At 39.2% G+C, this 18,990-nt stretch overlaps 1 protein-coding gene across 8 annotated transcripts in view; it reads left to right on the top strand.

Annotated features, from left to right (window-relative positions):
* Positions 1 to 18,990, top strand: part of APAF1 (apoptotic peptidase activating factor 1) — a 111,655-nt gene that overhangs the window by 28,467 nt on the left and 64,198 nt on the right. For all 8 annotated transcript variants that reach the window (XM_070454126.1, XM_070454125.1, XM_070454121.1 and 5 more), the window contains exons 13-17: positions 438 to 564; positions 1,839 to 1,964; positions 3,999 to 4,130; positions 7,473 to 7,598; positions 16,677 to 16,838. In XM_070454126.1, the coding sequence (XP_070310227.1) occupies positions 438 to 564; positions 1,839 to 1,964; positions 3,999 to 4,130; positions 7,473 to 7,598; positions 16,677 to 16,838 (673 nt within the window). The remainder of the gene's footprint in view (positions 1 to 437; positions 565 to 1,838; positions 1,965 to 3,998; positions 4,131 to 7,472; positions 7,599 to 16,676; positions 16,839 to 18,990) is intronic.

The following is an 18,990-nucleotide window of genomic DNA, read 5'->3' as shown; positions in this document are numbered from 1 at the left end:
AGAGAAGAGCAGTTTTAAAGTGCATATCATAATGGTGGGTGTAATGTCATATTTTAGTTATGGAATGAGCTTCATTTTGGTATAACTCTTTCCTTTTAAAAAAGAGATTTTTTTTTTTTTTGAGGTTTTTCCTTTCGTAATGTTTTCTCTGCACATGTTGTTATTAAAGTATCAGAGGACGATAAAAAATGACGTGTATTTGATTAACTGGATATTTATAATACATGATAGGTTGCTTGATACTGGGTAACTTTTATCTTGAGATGCTGCTTGCTGTTATGCTTTTTTACTTCCAGTGATCTCCGCTGTCATTTCCATGTTGATAATGTAAGAGTTTTTTATATTTTGGAGCATAACTGTGTTAAAAGAGTTTATTATGGAAAGAAAGTGATTACTTACATTTATTTGGTTTCTGTTTGTTTTTTCCTTATATTTAGAAACAAAAAAAACATGAAGAGCCTCTCCCGCTTGGTTGTCCGCCCCCACACAGATGCTGTTTACCATGCTTGCTTTTCTGAAGATGGTCAAAGAATAGCTTCTTGTGGAGCTGATAAGACTTTACAGGTGAACCTCTCTTTTGAGAAAAATTGAGTCATGTACCTAATACTGGGTGTATTTTTTCTTTTTCTTTTTTGGCCATGCCACATGACTTGTGGGATCTTAGTTCCCCAACCAAGAATTGAACCTGGCCCCTGGCAGTGAAAGTGCCAAGTCCTAACCATTAGACTGCCAGGGAATTCCTGTGTGCGTATTAGAGTATATTTCAATTCTGAAACTCAAGAAAATTACACATTAGGAGTAGAGGAACATTGAGATCTCTTGAACATCTTATGAAAGATCTCTCTATAGATTTAAAAGATCTGGTGGTGTGTTTTCATAATTTTAAACTTGCCAAGTGTTGTAGAAGTGCCTTTCACCTTAGCATTCTGTTACTGTCACCCATGTGCCAGCTAAGGGTAATGAGGAAATGATCACTGTTAAAGGGGACAGAAGGATGTCTTAGTGCAGTGAACAGGGCTCTGATTAAAACATGCTGATTAAATCAAATACCTGTTTTGTCACAGGCTTGGGAAAATTTCTGACTGTAAATAGGAATTGGACTAGACTATTTCCTAAGATGCTTGAAGGTGCTTTCTTTAATTTCTCATTTGTTTTCAGACAGCATGATTGAGTGTTTTTCTTTAAATTGGTATTGAACCTTTTGATTTTGAAGGAAACAAAAATTAGTTTTAAAACACTTAAATTTAAGATTACAAAGGACTTCCCTGGTGGTCTAGTGGCTAAGACTCCATGTTCCCAGCTCAGGGGGCCCAGGTTCAATCCCTGGTTGGGGAACTAGATCTCATGTGCTGCAACTAAGAGTTCACGTGCTACAACTAAAAAAGGTCCCACATGCTGCAAGTAAGACCTGATGCAGCCAAATAAATAAATAGTATTTTTTAAAAAATTAAGATTGCAAGGCTATGATTGTAAGCCTTACTTCTATATGTGTACTTGATTACCACTTGTATTGATTTGGCTTTTGAGCCACAGAAAGCATATTGAATAATTTGTTTTCTGTTGATTGTTAAGAATTTGTTAAGCTATTTTCAAGAACTGAAGCTGTCCTGTCAGTTCTTTTTATTGATGTTATAAACATTTAACAAGGGACAATTTTCTTTTTTATGTTAAGGCATATGAATTCTGACAAATTTTGATTTTTTTTGGATTGATATTGCCAAGGTTCACTTCTCTTGCGAAATAATAGTGATTAAGGTCTTTTAAAGAAATATTTTTTATTGAATGATGACCCATGGGTAAGCAGTTATAGTAAAAAGATCTTATTGTTCTGTGTATAGGTATTCAAAGCTGAAACAGGAGAGAAACTTCTAGAAATCAAGGCTCATGATGATGAAGTGCTTTGCTGTGCATTCTCTGCAGATGACAGATTTATAGCAACCTGCTCAGTGGATAAGAAAGTAAAGGTGTGGAACTATTTTCTTCTTGAGTTGTAACCACCATAAAATTTATTTTCTTTTTCTGTTACTGAGGGACTAGAATAAGTTGGGTTAAAGGACTCTTGCCTCTTTATTGACTAACTTGAGGCCAACCAGTTTTTATCCATTATAAATTAATGCTGTCTAAAATTTTTTATTTATAAGCACTAGCAAAAATGCCTAGGTTGATCAGCCCATGATATTTATCAGGCAGCTGGGAAAAGCAATTTCAAATTAATGAATTTTCCTGCCATTTATTGATAAGTCTGTGAGTTAAATATCAATTGAAATCTCTGAGTGTATTGTGATCGGAAGTGTTGTTGCAGAAAATTATTGTCTGAGATTGATTCCTGTTGTAAAATATATAATCTTTGAAATGCAACCCGGATTTTTTATCTTTATGAACTGTCTTGTATTCAGTGCAAAACTAGATGAATAAACATACTAACAATCAGGTTACTAGTCTACAAAGTAAATAGAGAAAAGAAAACCCATTGATTTTTACCTTTAATTATTTTTTTGTCTCATTCCTAAATTTGGCTTTAAGCCAGAGCATTTATGTGGAATTTAAGAGAACCTGAAGTCTAGAGGAATGTTTTATTTGACAAATGGAGGGAAATCGTCATTGTAGGCTTTTTTCCAAAAAGGGTGTGGAGTGCTGAATCTGGATAGGTGGGGTGGGCCTTAGTGGACCTGGGAATATGAAAGTGACTTGAAAGTTTTCCTGAAGTTTGCACCTACTTGAAGAGGACCTTGGAGTGTCCAGGAAAAATCTACTTCTTGATAGATTGGACTCTATGTAGTTTTGCAACCAACCAGTTAGTTTACTTTGTAGCCTCTATTCTGAGTCAGACTTGGAGTTGGCCGTTCTGTGCTGTTCCAGAGTCAGAGCTATGTGGCTCAAGCTTCTGTTTGTAAGAAATTTAAAGCAAGAGGCTGAAATGCTTATTGAAGAATTTTGAAGTAAACTCTCTGGACTTCTGGGGAGTGCTTTGAGAGGATAAAACAAAATGCTGTGGAAGGGACATTAGTACCTCTAATAGTCCAAAGCCCAGTAAAGAATCACTAGGTAATTTATTTCTTTTGTTTCTTCAATGGAGCAGATTACTTTCATAGTAACCATGAAGAAGAATTCTTGAGAACTTAACACTGCGTGAGGCTTTATACTATACACTTACTCATATTACATTATCCTTTTCTCACTACATCTTGGTAAGTGTTGATCCCATTTTACAGATGAGGAAACAAGTTCAGAGATGAAGTCACTTGCCCAGGTCATATTAACTAATACCTAGTGGAACCATGATTGGAGAAGGAAATGGCAACGCACTGCAGTGTTCTTGCCTGGAGAATCCCAGGGACAGAGGAGCCTGGTAGGCTGCTGTCTCTGGGGTCGCACAGAGTCAGACACGACTGAAGTGACTTAGCAGTAGTAGCAGCAGTGGAACCATGATTAAAAGCTAGGTTTCCCCAGCTTTTATTTTTTTTTTCCCACTTACACATCTGCCTTTACTTATTTATTAGTACCTTGAAGTCAGCAGAACACTTGTCAAGTTATTTGTCATTTGACACCATGAATTGTGGAAGACAGGTGCAAGTATTCCCATTTTTCAGAGTGGGGAGCTGAGATGCAGGTAAATTAAGGACTTGACTAGGTATACCCAACTTAAAAATGGTAGAGCTGGGCCTTGGACTGGCTGTGATTAATTTTTCTTATCTGAGGTCCATTATCCCATCCCCTTTATAACACTTTTCTGCCTGCTATCATTCATATGAACATGTGAAATCTTGCCCTTGAAAAATGTAATGTTTTGCGTTACTTGCAGGTAATTAAAAAAAAAATTCTTGCAAAATGCTGACATTTTAGGGAAGGGGGAGATATTCATTAGCATCATGTCTGACTGGGAAAACCTGGCAGACAGGATGGATAACATCTGCAAAAGAGCTCACATTTGCTTTGCTTCTTTATATTCCCTTTGAAAATAAGGTACTTGTAAACTTTATTCTCTCTATTCTCTTCAGATTTGGAATTCAATGACTGGGGAACTAGTGCGTATCTATGATGAGCACTCAGAGCAAGTCAATTGCTGCCACTTCACCAACAACAGTAATCACCTTCTCTTAGCCACTGGTTCAAATGACCACTTCCTTAAAGTAAGTGTGAATGAGAATCATGTAGATAAATTTGATAGATATATCAGAACATCTCCTTTGATGTTTTTTTTCATATATTGTGTTAATCAAAGATCTTTTGGTTACAGGGATAGAAACTTTCGTATTAGCTTAAGCAACAACAGCAAAAAGGATGTTACTGGCTCTTGAAACTGGAAAGTATGGAAGGAGCCTGTCTTCAGGCATAGCTGATTCCAGGTGCCTGAACTACATTCTCAGGCCCTCAAACTCCTCCTGCATCTCTGGATCCCATTTCCCTTTGTGTTGACAGGCATATTCCATCTGTATGGTGGGAAATATGGGTATCCTTGGCTCGGGTGTGCATGGTTACTGTAGCTCATAATCACAGGCTCAGGGCCCGTGGCTTTCCCATAGAGAAAACTGTTGTGCGGTATATCCTTGTAGCTTATTTTACACGCGATAGTTTGTACCTCTTAGTCCCCTGCCACTATCTTCCCCTCCCTTCCTTCTCCCCACTGGTAACCACTAGCTTGTTCTCTGTATCTGTTTCTTTTTTGTTACATTCACTAGTTTGGTGTATTTTTTAGATTCCACATATAAGTGATATCATACAGTATTTGTCTTTCTCTGACTTAATTAAAATTAGTGCTTTTCAGATGGAAAATTGTTTGGGATAGATATACAACAGATATCTGTGAATAACTTTTGACGTTTCCTTTTAACATTTTGTAGGATGAGGAAGTTCATATTTCCTTTTTTTAAATATAGACAAAATTCTCTAAGATGTGGGAAGTGGTTATTGGTTGGTCAACCATTTTAATTAAGGACAAGTTTTACTTTAAGACCTGTCTTTCCACACCTGCATTTCCATGAGGTCTGTTAGAACTTACTTCTTGTGCTTTTTGACCTGAGAGAAATCAATGAAAAGATGTAAATCTGAAGTTGCCCCCATGTAACTTGTGTTATCTGCAGATTTGGGTTTATCTCGGACTGGGATTAAAGGAGCCCAGGGATGGAGATGGACATAAGGATCAGGACTTACTCATTTACTGATTATTCCCAAAGGATTTTTACCAAAATTAATTTTGGGACATAAAGTATTTCTCTCTCTCTTTTTTTTTTCCATTTATTTTTATTAGTTGGAGGCTAATTACTTTACATCATTGCAGTGGTTTTTGTCATACATTGAAATGAATTAGCCATGGATTTACATGTATTCCCCATCCCGGTCCCCCCTCCCACCTCCCTCTCCACCCGATCCCTCTGGGTCTTCCCAGTGCACCAGGCCCAAGCACTTGTCTCATGCACCCAACCTGGGCTGGTGATCTGTTTTACCCTAGATAATACACATGTTTTGATGCTGTTCTCTTGAAACATCCCACTCTCGCCTTCTCCCAGAGTCCACAAGTCTGTTCTATACATCGGGTCTCTTTTTCTGTTTTGCATATAGAGTTATCATTACCATCTTTCTAAATTCCATATATATGTGTTAGTATACTGTAATGGTCTTTATCTTTCTGGCTTACTTCGCTCTGTATAATGGGCTCCAGTTTCATCCATCTCATTAGAACTGATTCAAATGAATTCTTTTTAATGGCTGAGTAATATTCCATGGTGTATATGTACCACAGCTTCCTCATCCATTCGTCTGCTGATGGGCATCTGGGTTGCTTCCATGTCCTGGCTATTATAAACAGTGCTGCGATGAACATTGGGGTGCACGTGTCTCTTTCAGATCTGGTTTCCTTGGTGTGTATGCCCAGAAGTGGGATTGCTGGGTCATATGGTAGTTCTATTTCCAGCTTTTTAAGAAATCTCCACACTGTTTTCCATAGTGGCTGTACTAATTTGCGTTCCCACCAACAGTGTAAGAGGGTTCCCTTTTCTCCACACCCTCTCCAGCATTTATTGCTTGTAGACTTTTGGATAGCAGCCATCCTGACTGGCGTATAATGGTACCTCATTGTGGTTTTGATTTGCATTTCTCTGATAATGAGTGATGTTGAGCATCTTTTCATGTGTTTGTTAGCCATCTGTATGTCTTCCTTGGAGAAATGTCTGTTTAGTTCTTTGGCCCATTTTTTGATTGGGTCATTTATTTTTCTGGAGTTGAGCTGGAGGAGTTGCTTGTATATTTTTTCTCTTTCTTTTTTTAACCTAGGTAGCATAAGTCACCAGAGATGACTGTTGCCTTTTGTTTACATTTTTTATACTTTTCAGACATACCCCAAAGGAGAAAGAATAATCATGAACCCCGTGTTGTCTATTGCCTAGCTCCAACAATTAACAGCATTTTGCCAATCATATTTTATTCCCCTACTATATCCCATTTTTTTTTGGACTAAGCATTTTATAGCAGATCCCATCATTTCACTCAGTATACTTTGGCATGTATCTCTCAGGTATAAAACATAAATAGCATGTCTTTATCATACCTAGCATAATAAACAATTTCATAGTATACCTGGTCCATATTCCTTTTTTCTTATTAGTCTCAAAACATATCTTTCTGCCATAGATTTGGGCTTCCCAAGGTGGTGCTAGTGGTAAAGAATCCGCCTTCCAGTGCTGGAGGTGTAAGAGATGTAGGTTCGATTCCTGGGTTGAGAAGATTCCCTGGAGAAGGAGATGGCAACCTACTCCAGTCAGAATCCAAACTTCAAGTGGCATTTGGTTGATAGGTCTCTTAAGACACTTAGTTATTCTATAAACGTTCTCCTTCCTGCTTCCTCTTTTTTTACGCCACTGATTTGTTAGAGAAATTGAGTCAGTTTTCCTGTGGAAAGTCCCACATTGTGGATTTGGTTGACTGCTTCCAGGAACGGTTGTTTAACTTGCTGTTCTGATCCATTATGTTTGCTGTCAGATGAGTCTATATCTATCTATACAGTCTTTATATTTTTGAATCATTTTCTAGAGTGTTAATAGATTTTAGCCTAGTTAGTAGACTCAAGGTTTGTATCGGGAAATCTATGCAATGACCATTTATAGAGTTGGATAACTTAGCATCTCAAAAAATTACAAATAAAATGTAATTTATTTTACATATTACTTATTATAGAGCTGAATAAAAAAATAATTTCAAACTGCTTTGTTAAAAATAAGCAATGGCTAGTTTAGTTCTCAGATGAAAGCCTAGGTAAGTCTTCAGGTCCCTTAGATTTAGGTGCTAATCTAAGGGCCGCCCCATTACTTGTTAATTACATGCTCACCTTTATGTTTGACACCTTTGTCAAACTGAATTGAACATATTCCTATAACTGGAAAAGCTTAAGTGGGAGGGGAGGAAGAACTTTACATGATTTCTAACTTTTCCCCATTCAGTGGTAATGTTTCAGTTATCTTTTTATCTTTCTCAAATAGCTCTGGGATCTGAATCAAGAAGAATGTCGAAATACCATGTTTGGCCATACGAATTCAGTCAGTCACTGCAGATTTTCACCAGATGATCAGGTTTTGGCTAGTTGTTCAGCTGATGGAACATTAAAGGTATGGTTTTGTTCATTGTTAAAGTGAGTTTTCATAACTGTATTATCTTATACTTGGGTTATGGAAATAGGTTTCTGTTTTTCACATTGCTACAGAAAGCTGCTTCCTTCACCTTCCAGGAGCATTTTTAATGTAATTCCTTGTCATAATGATTGTTTATTAATGGTTTACTACCCTGTGCTTTAAAGTTCGTATAATTGAAGTTCTTTAGTGTTTTTAGAAATGTGTTTATTTATTTTACTTTTGGCTGTGCTGGGTCTTTGTTGCTCATCCAACTTCTCTCTAGTTTGGGCAAGTGGGGGCTGCTCTCTAGGTGGGGTGTGTGGGCTGCTCATGGCAGCGGCTTCTCTTCTCTCCCTGGAGCGTGGGTTCTGGGGCGTGGGGGGTTCAGCAGTTGCAGCTCCTGGCCTGTAGAGCACAGCCTCAGTAGTTGGGGCACGTGGGCTTAGTTGCTCCACAGCATGTGGGATCTTCCAGGATCGAGGACTGAACCCTTGTCTCCTGCGTTGGTGGGTGGATTCTTTACCGCTGAGCCACCAGAGAAGCCCGAGTTCTTTATTTTAAGCTTTGCATTTAATTATGATTTTATAAAACCTTTTGAGCTCTATGGTATCAAGTTTGTAAAGTTCTTGCTTTTATTTATCGTTCGCTTATTCTGCTTTCTATGTTCCTGTATTCCTGTTCTTGAGAAATCATGGGGGGAAAGTCAGAGCTAGGAAAAAAAAACTTATTCAGCCTCCTGAAATTTATAGTGGTTTTTTTTTTTTCTTTCCCTTTAACAATCTTTTGTTTTTTATTTTTTTTTAATTTATTTTTTTAAATTTTATTTTTTCCATTTATTTTTATTAGTTGGAGGCTAATTACTTTACAATATTGTAGTGGTTTTTGCCATACATTGACATGAATCTATAGTGTTTATAAAAAAACTAAAATTTTAAAATCTCCACCTTCTCAATAAGATCCTAATGCCACTTTCTTTGCCGTTTCCTGTCTCTGCCGTTATTCTGGTCTTCCTTTCGTGTTGAATCCAGTCCTTCTTTGACTCCCTCATCTCCCTCCCATGCTGTAGTGTTTGCTCTGGTTCATGGTGTCAGACCCTCATGTCTCATAGCAACCTTCTGCATCTCTCTCTATCTCAACACATAGCTGCTAGATGGACTCTCTACCTCTGTTTTCATTTTGGCTTTTTTAGCTGGAACATGAAAGTACCAAGTTCTCAATTTTATAAACCCAGGCTCATCAGACATACCTCTAAGGTCTTCACCTTCATCATTTTTATCTCTGTTCCTATTCAGTACATTAATTGTCACTTCTGGGCAAGATAATTTTGGGTGCTTATTTCAGCTACTGTCCCTATTTATGTGTTTCATTAGTCTTTTTGAAATTTTTTTTTTTTGCCTCCAATTCACTTGTCTATAGTTTTTGATGACCCTCAACTTTATAAATTTAACACACAGTAAATGCAAAGTCTTCTTCAGAGAGTGTTCTCTTATAACATCCATCCATCTGGTTGTGAGAATATATATACATATCTATCTACCTGTATCTGTATGTACAGATGGAAACTGCTTGATCTTCTGATTTCCGCTTGTAAATTAAAAAACATATATATTTATTTTTAAAAGTTTCTGGCTGTGTCGGGTCTTGATTGCTGCACGGGCTTTTTCTCTAGCTGTGTTGGGTGGGGGCCACTCTCTAGTTGCAGTGTGCAGGCTTGTCATCGCTGTGGCTTCTCTTGTTGCAGAGCATGGGCTCTAGGTGTACAGGCTTCAGTAATTGCAGCACATGGGCTCAGTAGTCGTGGCTCCCAGGATCTAGAGCATAGGCTCAGCAGTAGGCCCATAGGCTTAGCTGCTCTGTGGCATGTGGGATCTTCCTGGACTAGGGATTGAACCCATGTCTCCTGCATTGGCAGGGGGATTCTTCACCACTGAGCCCCCAGGGGAGCCCTCCACTTATGAATTTGTTGCATGGTTCAGTTTAGTCATTTTCATGTGTCTTCTGTTTCTTTAATAAGGTTAAATATAGGTTTCTTTGATAAGGTTAAATATAAATAAGATTAAATATGACCTGCAGAGACCTTGTCATCTTGTTGTAACTCTCTGAAGTTCATTGTACACAGTTGTACTCAAAACATGTGCTCAGTAGATTTTCTTGGCATGTACCTTTTCCCGGGAAATACTTGAACCCACCAGGCTGTGTTTTACTTGTTAGAATCTCTAGAGATTTGTTAATGCTACTAGGTGACTTAAGTTACAGCAAGCTAAACTCTCTTGATGCTGATCCTTTGGTTGAATCTTTAACCTCTCTTTGTTGACTGAGGATATCTCATTTTTGTATAGATTACTTCAGGGCATCTAGGGATTTTCTGGATAGAATGTTACTTTATAGAGTTTCCTAGCATTTAGTAGATGTTGGGAGCATTCTTAGAACATTCAGATAAATGGATTTGGCCTCTGTGACATGTTCTCTGTAAATACCAAATATCTGTGTCTTCTTTGGGATGATCCATGTCGGAGGTTTTTCAGAGGCCTGGTGAAGGCAGCACTCTTATGAAAAATTCTTTCAGTCCTATGAGTTTTTGGTTTTTACTTAGAGAATGACTTCAAGAAAGCATTTTATATCTCAAGGCAGGTTCTCCTTTTATCTCCATTGCTAATTCTAAGTTCTGGGAAGATTCCATTATTATTAGGTTATTTAATGTTGAAGAAAGTTGTGAAACCAGGCCATTTATCTGTTTAACAATTTCACTTGTACAACTCAACTAGGCCTTCTTTGCTGCCAAGTTTGTTCACTGAATTGAATTCACCATAGTGCTTGTTCCAAACCTTTCTTCTTGTTCTTAAGCCCCCAACCCTATCACTATATCTCTTTCATTCTATGGAGATAACCTTACCTCATACCTATGCAGAAGGTTGACACCACCCAAGAGCCACCCATCATGAGCTCCCTCAGAAATTGCCATAAAAGACTCAACATGCTACATGCTGAGACACTTCAGTCGTGTCTGACTCTCTGTGACCCTGTGGACCGTAGCCTGCCAGGCTCCTCTGTCCGTGGGAATCTCCGGGCAAAAATACTGGAGTGGGTTGGAGTGCCGTGCCCTCCTTCAGGGGATCTTCCCCAACCCAGGGATCGAACCTGTGTCTCTCAGGTCTTCTGCATTGGCAGGTGGGTTCTTTACCTCTAGTGCCACCTGGGAAGTGAAAGGCTCTACTGCGCTTCTTTTCTCTCGTCTCCTTTCTCAGGAAGTCCTCTACTTGTGCTGCTGTTTCTTTTTTCCTTCTTCCTCTGACACCTTGCCCCATTGGTTATTTCTGTGTTGCATTTTCAGTTTTTCTTTTCTTTTGAACCCCTTTCCACAGCTTACAGATGTTCTTGGGCCTTCCTAAGCATTATAAAACCAGAACAGTGAAAACCCTTTGATTCTTCCTTGATTGTGTTATCCTCTGAAACATTCAGTTTTTCTTTCTGACTAGACCTTTAAGTCACCTACACTTGCCTCCACTTCCTGACTACTCGTTCACTGCTTAACCCTTTTTCAGCCTGGTTCTGTCTTCTGTGTATTCCCTTGAAGAGTAAAATCCAGTTTTATTTCATTTTCATTCTTTTTGATGTAAAATCTAAAGTGATGAGTGTGGGATCCAGTATTTTTCTTTATCCAATTTTTATTCTTTCCCTTGTTATCACACTCCTGTTGACCACCTGTGTTTCCTTTTTGAAACTCCTCATTTGACATCAGTGTTTTCTTCTTTCTTCTCCTGTCTCTCTTGCTGTGCTGCGCTTAGTCACTCAGTTGTGTCTGACTCTTTGTGACCCTGTGGACTGTAGCCCGCCGGGCTCCTCTGTCCACGGGGATTCTCCAGGCAAGAGCACTGGAGTGGGTTGCTGTGCCCTCCTCCAGGGGGTCTTCCCAACCCAGGGATCAAACCCAGGTCTCCTGCATTGCAGGCCGACCCTTTACCGTCGGAGCCACCAGGGAAGCCTGTCTCTCTTAGCTCTTCTTTAACTTTTTCCTTCCCATTAAAACATGGCCGTTCCTCAAGCATCTAGTCTTGACTGCCACCTCCTTCACCTTTTTTCTGTTCCATGTCAGCCAGTCTCATGGCTTTCTCTCCTCTCTCACGTGAGTGTGTTTCACATGTGTTCTGTCCTGCCCTCGTTTCTCTTACGTGCTTATGTCCTGCATTTTTAACTGTCTGCTCATGTGCTATCACTTAGATAATACACCGTACCTCAAACTCATTGTCCTCCAAACTGAACTCATTTTTTCTTCCCCAAACTGACCTACTTTTTATGGTTCCTGTATGTTTTCATTGTTTTGATTAGACCAGTGTTCAGGATTTACATCATCCTGACTGATCACAGTTGGGCCATGTAGTATATGACGATTTTTTTCCCCTCCTTCCTCACATACCTTGTTCTCTTTGGGGTTAAATGTGTTGGACAGTTAACAGTGTCGTTTTGTGTTTTCATTTGCTTATTTTTTTAAATGTGCATATCACTCATCTGTCTTTAAGCCATCCCATGTCTAAGTTGCTCTTAAATAATTCAGTTATTTGATTTGACATTTTCTTTTCTTAGAAATGATTTTCTTGGAGGCTTCTGTCTTGTTCCATTGTGACTGGTGATACTGTTTATCCCCAGTGTTCAGCTGCCATCCTGGGGTCTCCCTTTACTACCATCCTGGTATCCTCCTGCTTTTCTCTTCAGTTGAAACCCTCGTTTCCTGAATTTATTGGTTTATTCTTAGTGTGGTGGAAAATCTCCCCTAACTTTCTAAGAAAGAATCTCTGAGAGGAAATTTTTGAGACCATGTCTATCTAAAAGTGCCTTTATTCTAGCTTCATATTTAATTGATATTTTTGATTGCATATAGAAGGAAATAATTTTTTTCTTAGAATTTAGAATTTTGGAGACATTGCTTCCTTGTTTTTGAACTCCCGAAGTTTCTCTTGAAATGTTTGAAGTCATTCTGATTCATATGCGATCTATTTTTCTGGTCTTGAAACTTTTAAGATCTTTATAAAATTTCCAGTGTTTCTCTTTTTAGAACTTTCATGACAATATGCCTTGGTGTGGGTTTGTCTTTGTTTATTGTTTTTGGCACTTGCTAGCTTCTTTCAATCTGCAAATTCATGTCCATCAGTTCTGGAGGTTTTCTTTAATCATTTTATTTATTCTCATCTAGTTTCTTTTTCTAGAATGTCTGTCTGTTGGGATGTTTTCTTATTTTTCTCCCCTCATCCATTCGTCCTGCTTCTTGGAAAATTTATTTAGCTTTATTTTCTTCTCCTATTTAGTTTTAAATTTCTGCTATCATATTTTCAAGTGTACCCATTCTTTTTTTTTTAATGTTTTAAAATAATGTTTAATTTTATTAGAGAGTATTCAAAATATGCCTAGAGAGGAAAATTCTCTTTACTCCTGTTTCATGTGGGTTTTGGGAGGGTATGGAGGTGAATATATGTATTCTATCTGCAGAACCCTGTTTTGTTTCACTAACACTATTGTCTCTCTTCACCTGTGTTTGAAACATGGGAATAATCTGTCTTTTCTCTTAAAATGTATTTACTGATTATTTATTGAGTACTTACTATGTGGCAGATTCTGTACTAGACGTTTGGTTTTTAAACACTTTTGGAAAAAAGTACATTTCCTGGCCTGAAGTTGCTCAGGGTCTAGTGAGGAGAAAACCAAGTCATAAACAAACCATGAAGCTGGTAAAGTGTGTGTCGGGGGCTCAGAGCAGGCAGGTACTGTATGGGAGCATGTAGACCCTTGCTGCTGCTCCCACACTGCCCTGTTCTCCCTTTTCATTCTCTCTGCTTTCCCATTTTGTACCTTCACTTATGCTGACCCCTTAGCCTGAACTCCTGAGTATCATTTTGGTATTGAAATTGTGTCCGTCTTAAGTTGGTGTAAAGAGGCTGATCTTCAGGCAGGAGAGTGAGGAGGTAAAAAGTGTTTCCTGAAGCCCACTGGTTTGGTAAAGCGTTTCCACTGTGTTGTGTGTTTCCCTTTCAAGGGACTCATCTGACGTATTTTGTGATTTTATTTTTTTAAAGGGGAGCATATTTTTTAAAAGTCTTCATTGAATTTGTTACAATATTGCTTCTTTTTATGTTTTGGTTTTTTGGCCCCAGGGCAGGTAGGTCTTAGCTCCCCAACCAGGGATTGTATCCATACCCCCGGTATTGGAAGGCAAAGTCTTAAACCTCTGGACTGCCAGGAAAGTCCCATTAGTCATTTATGTGCTTGTCTTACCTCCTTTCAGTTCAGTTCAGTTGCTCAGTCGTGTCCGACTTTTTGCGACCCCATGAATTGCAGCACGCCAGGCCTCCCTGTCCGTCACCAATTCTCAGAGTTTACTCAAACCCATGTCCATTGAGTCAGTGATGCCATCCAGCCATCTCATCCTCTGTCGTCCCCTTCTCCTCCTGCCCCTAATCCCCCCCAGCATCAGGGTCTTTTCCAATGAGTCAACTCTTCACATGAGGTGGCCAAAGTATTGGAGCTTCAGCTCCTTTATTGGCCTCTAAACTCCTTGAGAGTAGTGTCTGTATCTGATTCATTTATATAATCTCCGATTATATCATGTGAGCAAGATGATAAACCTTTACCATGTCCCTTCAGATTGAATTAAGACTTCTTGAAACACAAAGGAAAAACATTTTAAAAGTCCTCAGGGACAGGATTCTGCTTTTGTTGGAGAGTACCACATGTGGTTGTGGAGCGCAAAGCAAGATGATAAACCTTTATCATGTCCCTTCAGATTGAATTAAGACTTCTCGAAACGCAAAGGAAAAACATTTTAAAAGTCCTCAGGGACAGGATTCTGCTTTCGTTGGAGAGTACCGCATGTGGTTGTGGAGCGCAGAGCCTGGCAGCAGGGGCAGACCTCACTGTGCTGTGGGTGAGGCGGCTTTCCCACAGAGCTGTTAGGCCAGGGTCGTTGGCTGTTTGCGCTGATGTAGCGACGTGCAGTGAGCAGATGTCCTGCAGAGTGATGCCGGGCAACAGCCTTTCAAGGTCAGTGTCCTGTTAAGCTTTTATTTTCCAAGATGATGGAGAACTGTAAAATTATTTCTTGCCCCAAATGGCTCTGCAATCATCTAAGTGTTTTGTAGTGTATCAGGTTGATAAACATGTGTTTTTCAGGCCCCGATGATAAACTGTTTCAAAATGTGAGTTTTGTTTAAAAATTGCCATTTAAACCACTCAAGGGCCAGAGTGCACTTGGGCCCTGGAGACAGGGCAGTGACTACTAGCTCAGAATGAGATTCAGGTGTTTATTGGTCCCTCGACATGTGGAATTCCATCCCTCCTTGAATAGGAGCTAGAGTCAGGCCCACATGCAAAAGATGTAGTGAAACTGGGTTGTGTTAGTTTTCTTTTTTCTTCTTTAAATCAAGGCAGTGATTGCTTTTGTTTTTCATGTTAAGAGGGAAACCGTGTGATTTCTCATATAATCTGGCTGATGTGACTGAAGCTTCTGGCACTGGAGTTTAGATTTTCTCTCTTTAGTGTCAAGAAGGGCTAACAATACTTCAGAAGTTTCATTTGGTTCATCCAGTTTATCCAAAGTTATTGCATGGGGAAAGATTTTGGGTTTGGCTGTATTTCTAGTGTATATAATCTTTAAACTTGAGAGATTTAAATGTGTGTGCTTAGTCACTTGGTTGTGTCTGACTCTTTGCAACCCCGTGGACTGTAGCCCACCAGGCTCCTCTGTCTATGGGATTTCCCAGGCAAGAATATTGGAGTGGGTTGCCATTTCCTTCTCCTGATCCAGGGATCAAACTTGTATCTACTCTGTCTTCTGCAGTGCAGGCAGATTCTGTACCTACTGAGGCACTGGGGAAGCTTGTCTCTGGCTGGTCAGATCTGGTTTTACTCTCGGAGCTGTGCTTTGGAAGCTGAGTTCAAGCCTGAGAAGCAGCATTTTTGTTTGTTCGTTTTGTTTTAAATCCTTGTCCTTGACCAACCCTCAGTCTGTGTATGGCAGCCATTATCATTCTGTGAAGCTGGGACACTGCACAAGGCCAAGGGGAGTGAAGATGGATTAAAAAAACAAATTAGTTAAAATTGATTTTTGGCTGCGTCAGGTCTTCGTTGCTGTACAAAGGCTTCCTCTAGTTGTGGGGAGTGGGGGCCACTCTTTGTTGTGGTGTGTGGGCTTCTCATTGAAGTGGCTTCTGTTGCTGGAGGCTCTCGGGCACTTGGGCTTCAGTGGTGGTGACTCGTGGGCTCTAGAGCACAGGCTCAGTATTTGTGCACAGGCCTAGTTGCTCCACAGCATGTGGAACTCCCCAGACCAGGGATTGAACTCATGTCCCCTGCATTGGAAGATGGATTGTTAACTCCTGGACCACCAGGAAAGTCCAAGCTAGATCTTTTTTGTTTATTTTTTTTAATTTATTTATTTTTTCCAAGCTAGATCTTTTTTGAAGGCCTTTGTCTTTTGGGCTGCTCAGGTGGCTTTGCTAGTAAGTGAGGTTTGTCTCCCACTCCTCAGGATCCAGTTGTTTTAGACACCCCTTTAGCCCTACCAAGTGCACGAGGTGTCTTGCTTCCCTTCAGCATAGCTTTGTTTTGTGTTTTCAGGGACTGCCTTATACCTCTGGATGCTCTGCTAGATGTAGCTCAGCTTGGCCTGGGTCCTGTGTGTAGCGTCCATGCTGTGCATACAGTAGGCTGTGAGGCACACCTCATGCCTAGCACAGCAGAGGGCAGCAGGGGCAAGTCGTGAGTCATACCTTCCTTCCTTCTTCAACACTCATCCTTGCTGTCGACGCCTAATCTTTAGCCTCCTCCACACCATGCAAGGCTCTTTTAACATTTTATATAGTTTTACATTCTTTTTGGGCAGCACTTTTTTTTTTTTCTTTTTAGGAAGGTGCTGAATGAAACTGGAATACTTAATTTAAAAACCTTATAAAAAGTTATGCATAATGAAAAATAATTCATTAAGTGAACTTGAATAATTTGTGTGACATTTAATCCAGGTGGAATTCTAGAGGTGTGACTTGAGATCAAAACAAACTTAAAACATTTTTTTATTTTTGAAATTTGAAGCTTTGGGATGTGAAATCTGCAAACGAGAGGAAAAGCATTAATGTGAAGCAGTTCTTCCTGAATTCAGAGGAGCCTCAGGAGGATCTGGAAGTGATAGTGAAATGCTGCTCGTGGTCTGCTGATGGTGCTAGGATAATGGTGGCCGCAAAAAATAAAGTCTTTGTAAGTACTGGTATTTTAAAAAAGCCAAATTTAATCTAATTTAAAGAAACTTGAAACACTTATTGATTTTTGCATTTTACACTATTTATTGACATAAAGTATAGCTGAATGTTTTTGGGGCAGATGCCCTAACCACCTGTAGTTCTTAGAACTATGCTTCCGGCAGTGTCCATAGGCCTTGTGAGAAAAGGTCTCCATGGTCAAACAGGTTTAGGTTTGGAAATGTTATGTATTACTTTCCCCTATTAGAGGTACTTTTTCCCCTTTAGTGTATACTAACATATAATATTTATGGCCCCTAGAAGTCCTACAATAAACAAACAATTTATGTTATTTACAACCAGTGTATCTCAAATTGATCTAAAACATAGATGGAATGCTGGCTGCATCACTCACCCTCCTTCCCCCTGCAATTTGAAATACATTGGTTTAGGTGACTTTCAGAGTACTTTCTTACCCTTAAAATTTTATGATTTGGTGACTGATAGAAATACTTATCTGGAGAAGGCAATGGCACCCCACTCCAGTACTCTTGCCTGGAAAATCCCATGGACGGAGGAGCCTGGTAGGCTGCAGTCCATGGGGTCTCAAAAAAGAGTCAGACTGACTGAGTGACTTCACTTTCACTTTTCACTTTTATGCATGGGAGAAGGAAATGGCAACCCACTCCAGTGTTCTTGCCTGGAGAATCCCAGTGATGGGGTCGCAGAGTCGGACACGACTGAAGTGACTTAGCGTAGCAGCAATAGCAAAAATACTTATCAACAGCTGAAGTTTGTGAAATTTCTGTGAAGTAAATGAGGAAGATATGCAAAAAATGCCTAGGAAATGCTTTCTTTTTTTCAGTTCTTGTAACAGTTTACATTGTAGTATTCGGAGTGCTCTCATATAGAATTTCTTTTGATGTAACTACCCAAAGGACACAGCACATTGCAGTAGCCCTGTGGTAGTAATGTGCACAAAGTTACACTGTGATTTGGAGAGCATGGTCTTCTGGCTCAATTTAGGGCCCAATGCCATTACATTCTAATGGTAATTTTAAAAACTTAATGAGCGATATTCGATTACAGTTTTATTTTCAGCTTTATTGAGGTATGACTGACAAAATTGTAAAATATTTAAAGTGTATATAACATGATGATTTGATGTATGTATACATTGTGAGGGCTTCCCTGGTGGTAAAGAATCTGCCTGCCAGTACACCAGACGCAGGAGACCCGGGTTCAGTTCCTGGGTTGGGAAGATCCCCTGGAGAAAGAAATGGCAACCTGCTCTAGTATTCTTGCTGGAAAATCCCATAGATAGAGGAGCCTGGTGGGCTACAGTCCTTGGGCTGGAAAAAGAGTTGGGTGTTACTTAGTGACTAAACAACAACAACGTATATTGTGAAGGGATTACTCTCATTGAGCTAATTACCATATTGTCACCTTACATATTTGTCTGCTTTTCTTCTTCCCACCCTTCCTTTAAGATGTTTACATTTTACTCTCTTTTACAGTGCAATATCACCTATAGTCACCATGTTATATGTTAGATCGACAAACCTTATTTATCTTGTAACTAAAAGTTTGTATCCTTTTGTCAGCCTTTCCCTATTTCTGCCACCCAAGAGATTCCAGTTTTAATGAACACAATTGAAGCATACATATAGTTGTATAAAAACTAACGGGAGGGACCTTTTATATTATTATTATTGATCTAGTAGTTATGACCCTTGGATCTTGGTTGCTTATAGGTTTTTATCCCTTTAGCAGGAAACCAAAGAGAAATATCTCCTTTTTTCTTAAGTTTGTTATAGTCTATAAACACAGAAAGGAACCCCGCATTTACAAGATGTGAAGATTTGTAAAATTTGCCATTTTAGCTAATTTAAAATACACAATTCAGTGGCATTCATTATATTCACAATGTTGTATATGCATCTATCACCATTTTTCCAAAACTTTTTCATCAAACAGAAATACTGTAACCAATAAGTAGTAACCTCTAAACTGTAAATTTACCTTCTCTAGATATTTCATATAAGTGGAGTCATACTATATTGGTCTTTTTGTGTCTGGCTCATTTCATTTAGCATAACATTTTCAGGGTTCATTCATGTTGTAGCATGTGTTAGAACTTCATTTCTTTTTATGACTTAATAATAATCTTA

Source organism: Odocoileus virginianus, chromosome 23 (genome assembly GCF_023699985.2).
Source record: "Odocoileus virginianus isolate 20LAN1187 ecotype Illinois chromosome 23, Ovbor_1.2, whole genome shotgun sequence".
In the NCBI taxonomy this organism is placed as follows: Eukaryota; Metazoa; Chordata; class Mammalia; order Artiodactyla; family Cervidae; genus Odocoileus; species Odocoileus virginianus.
The sequence above is the reverse complement of the archived record's forward strand: the minus strand, read 5'-3'. Positions and strand labels throughout refer to the sequence as shown.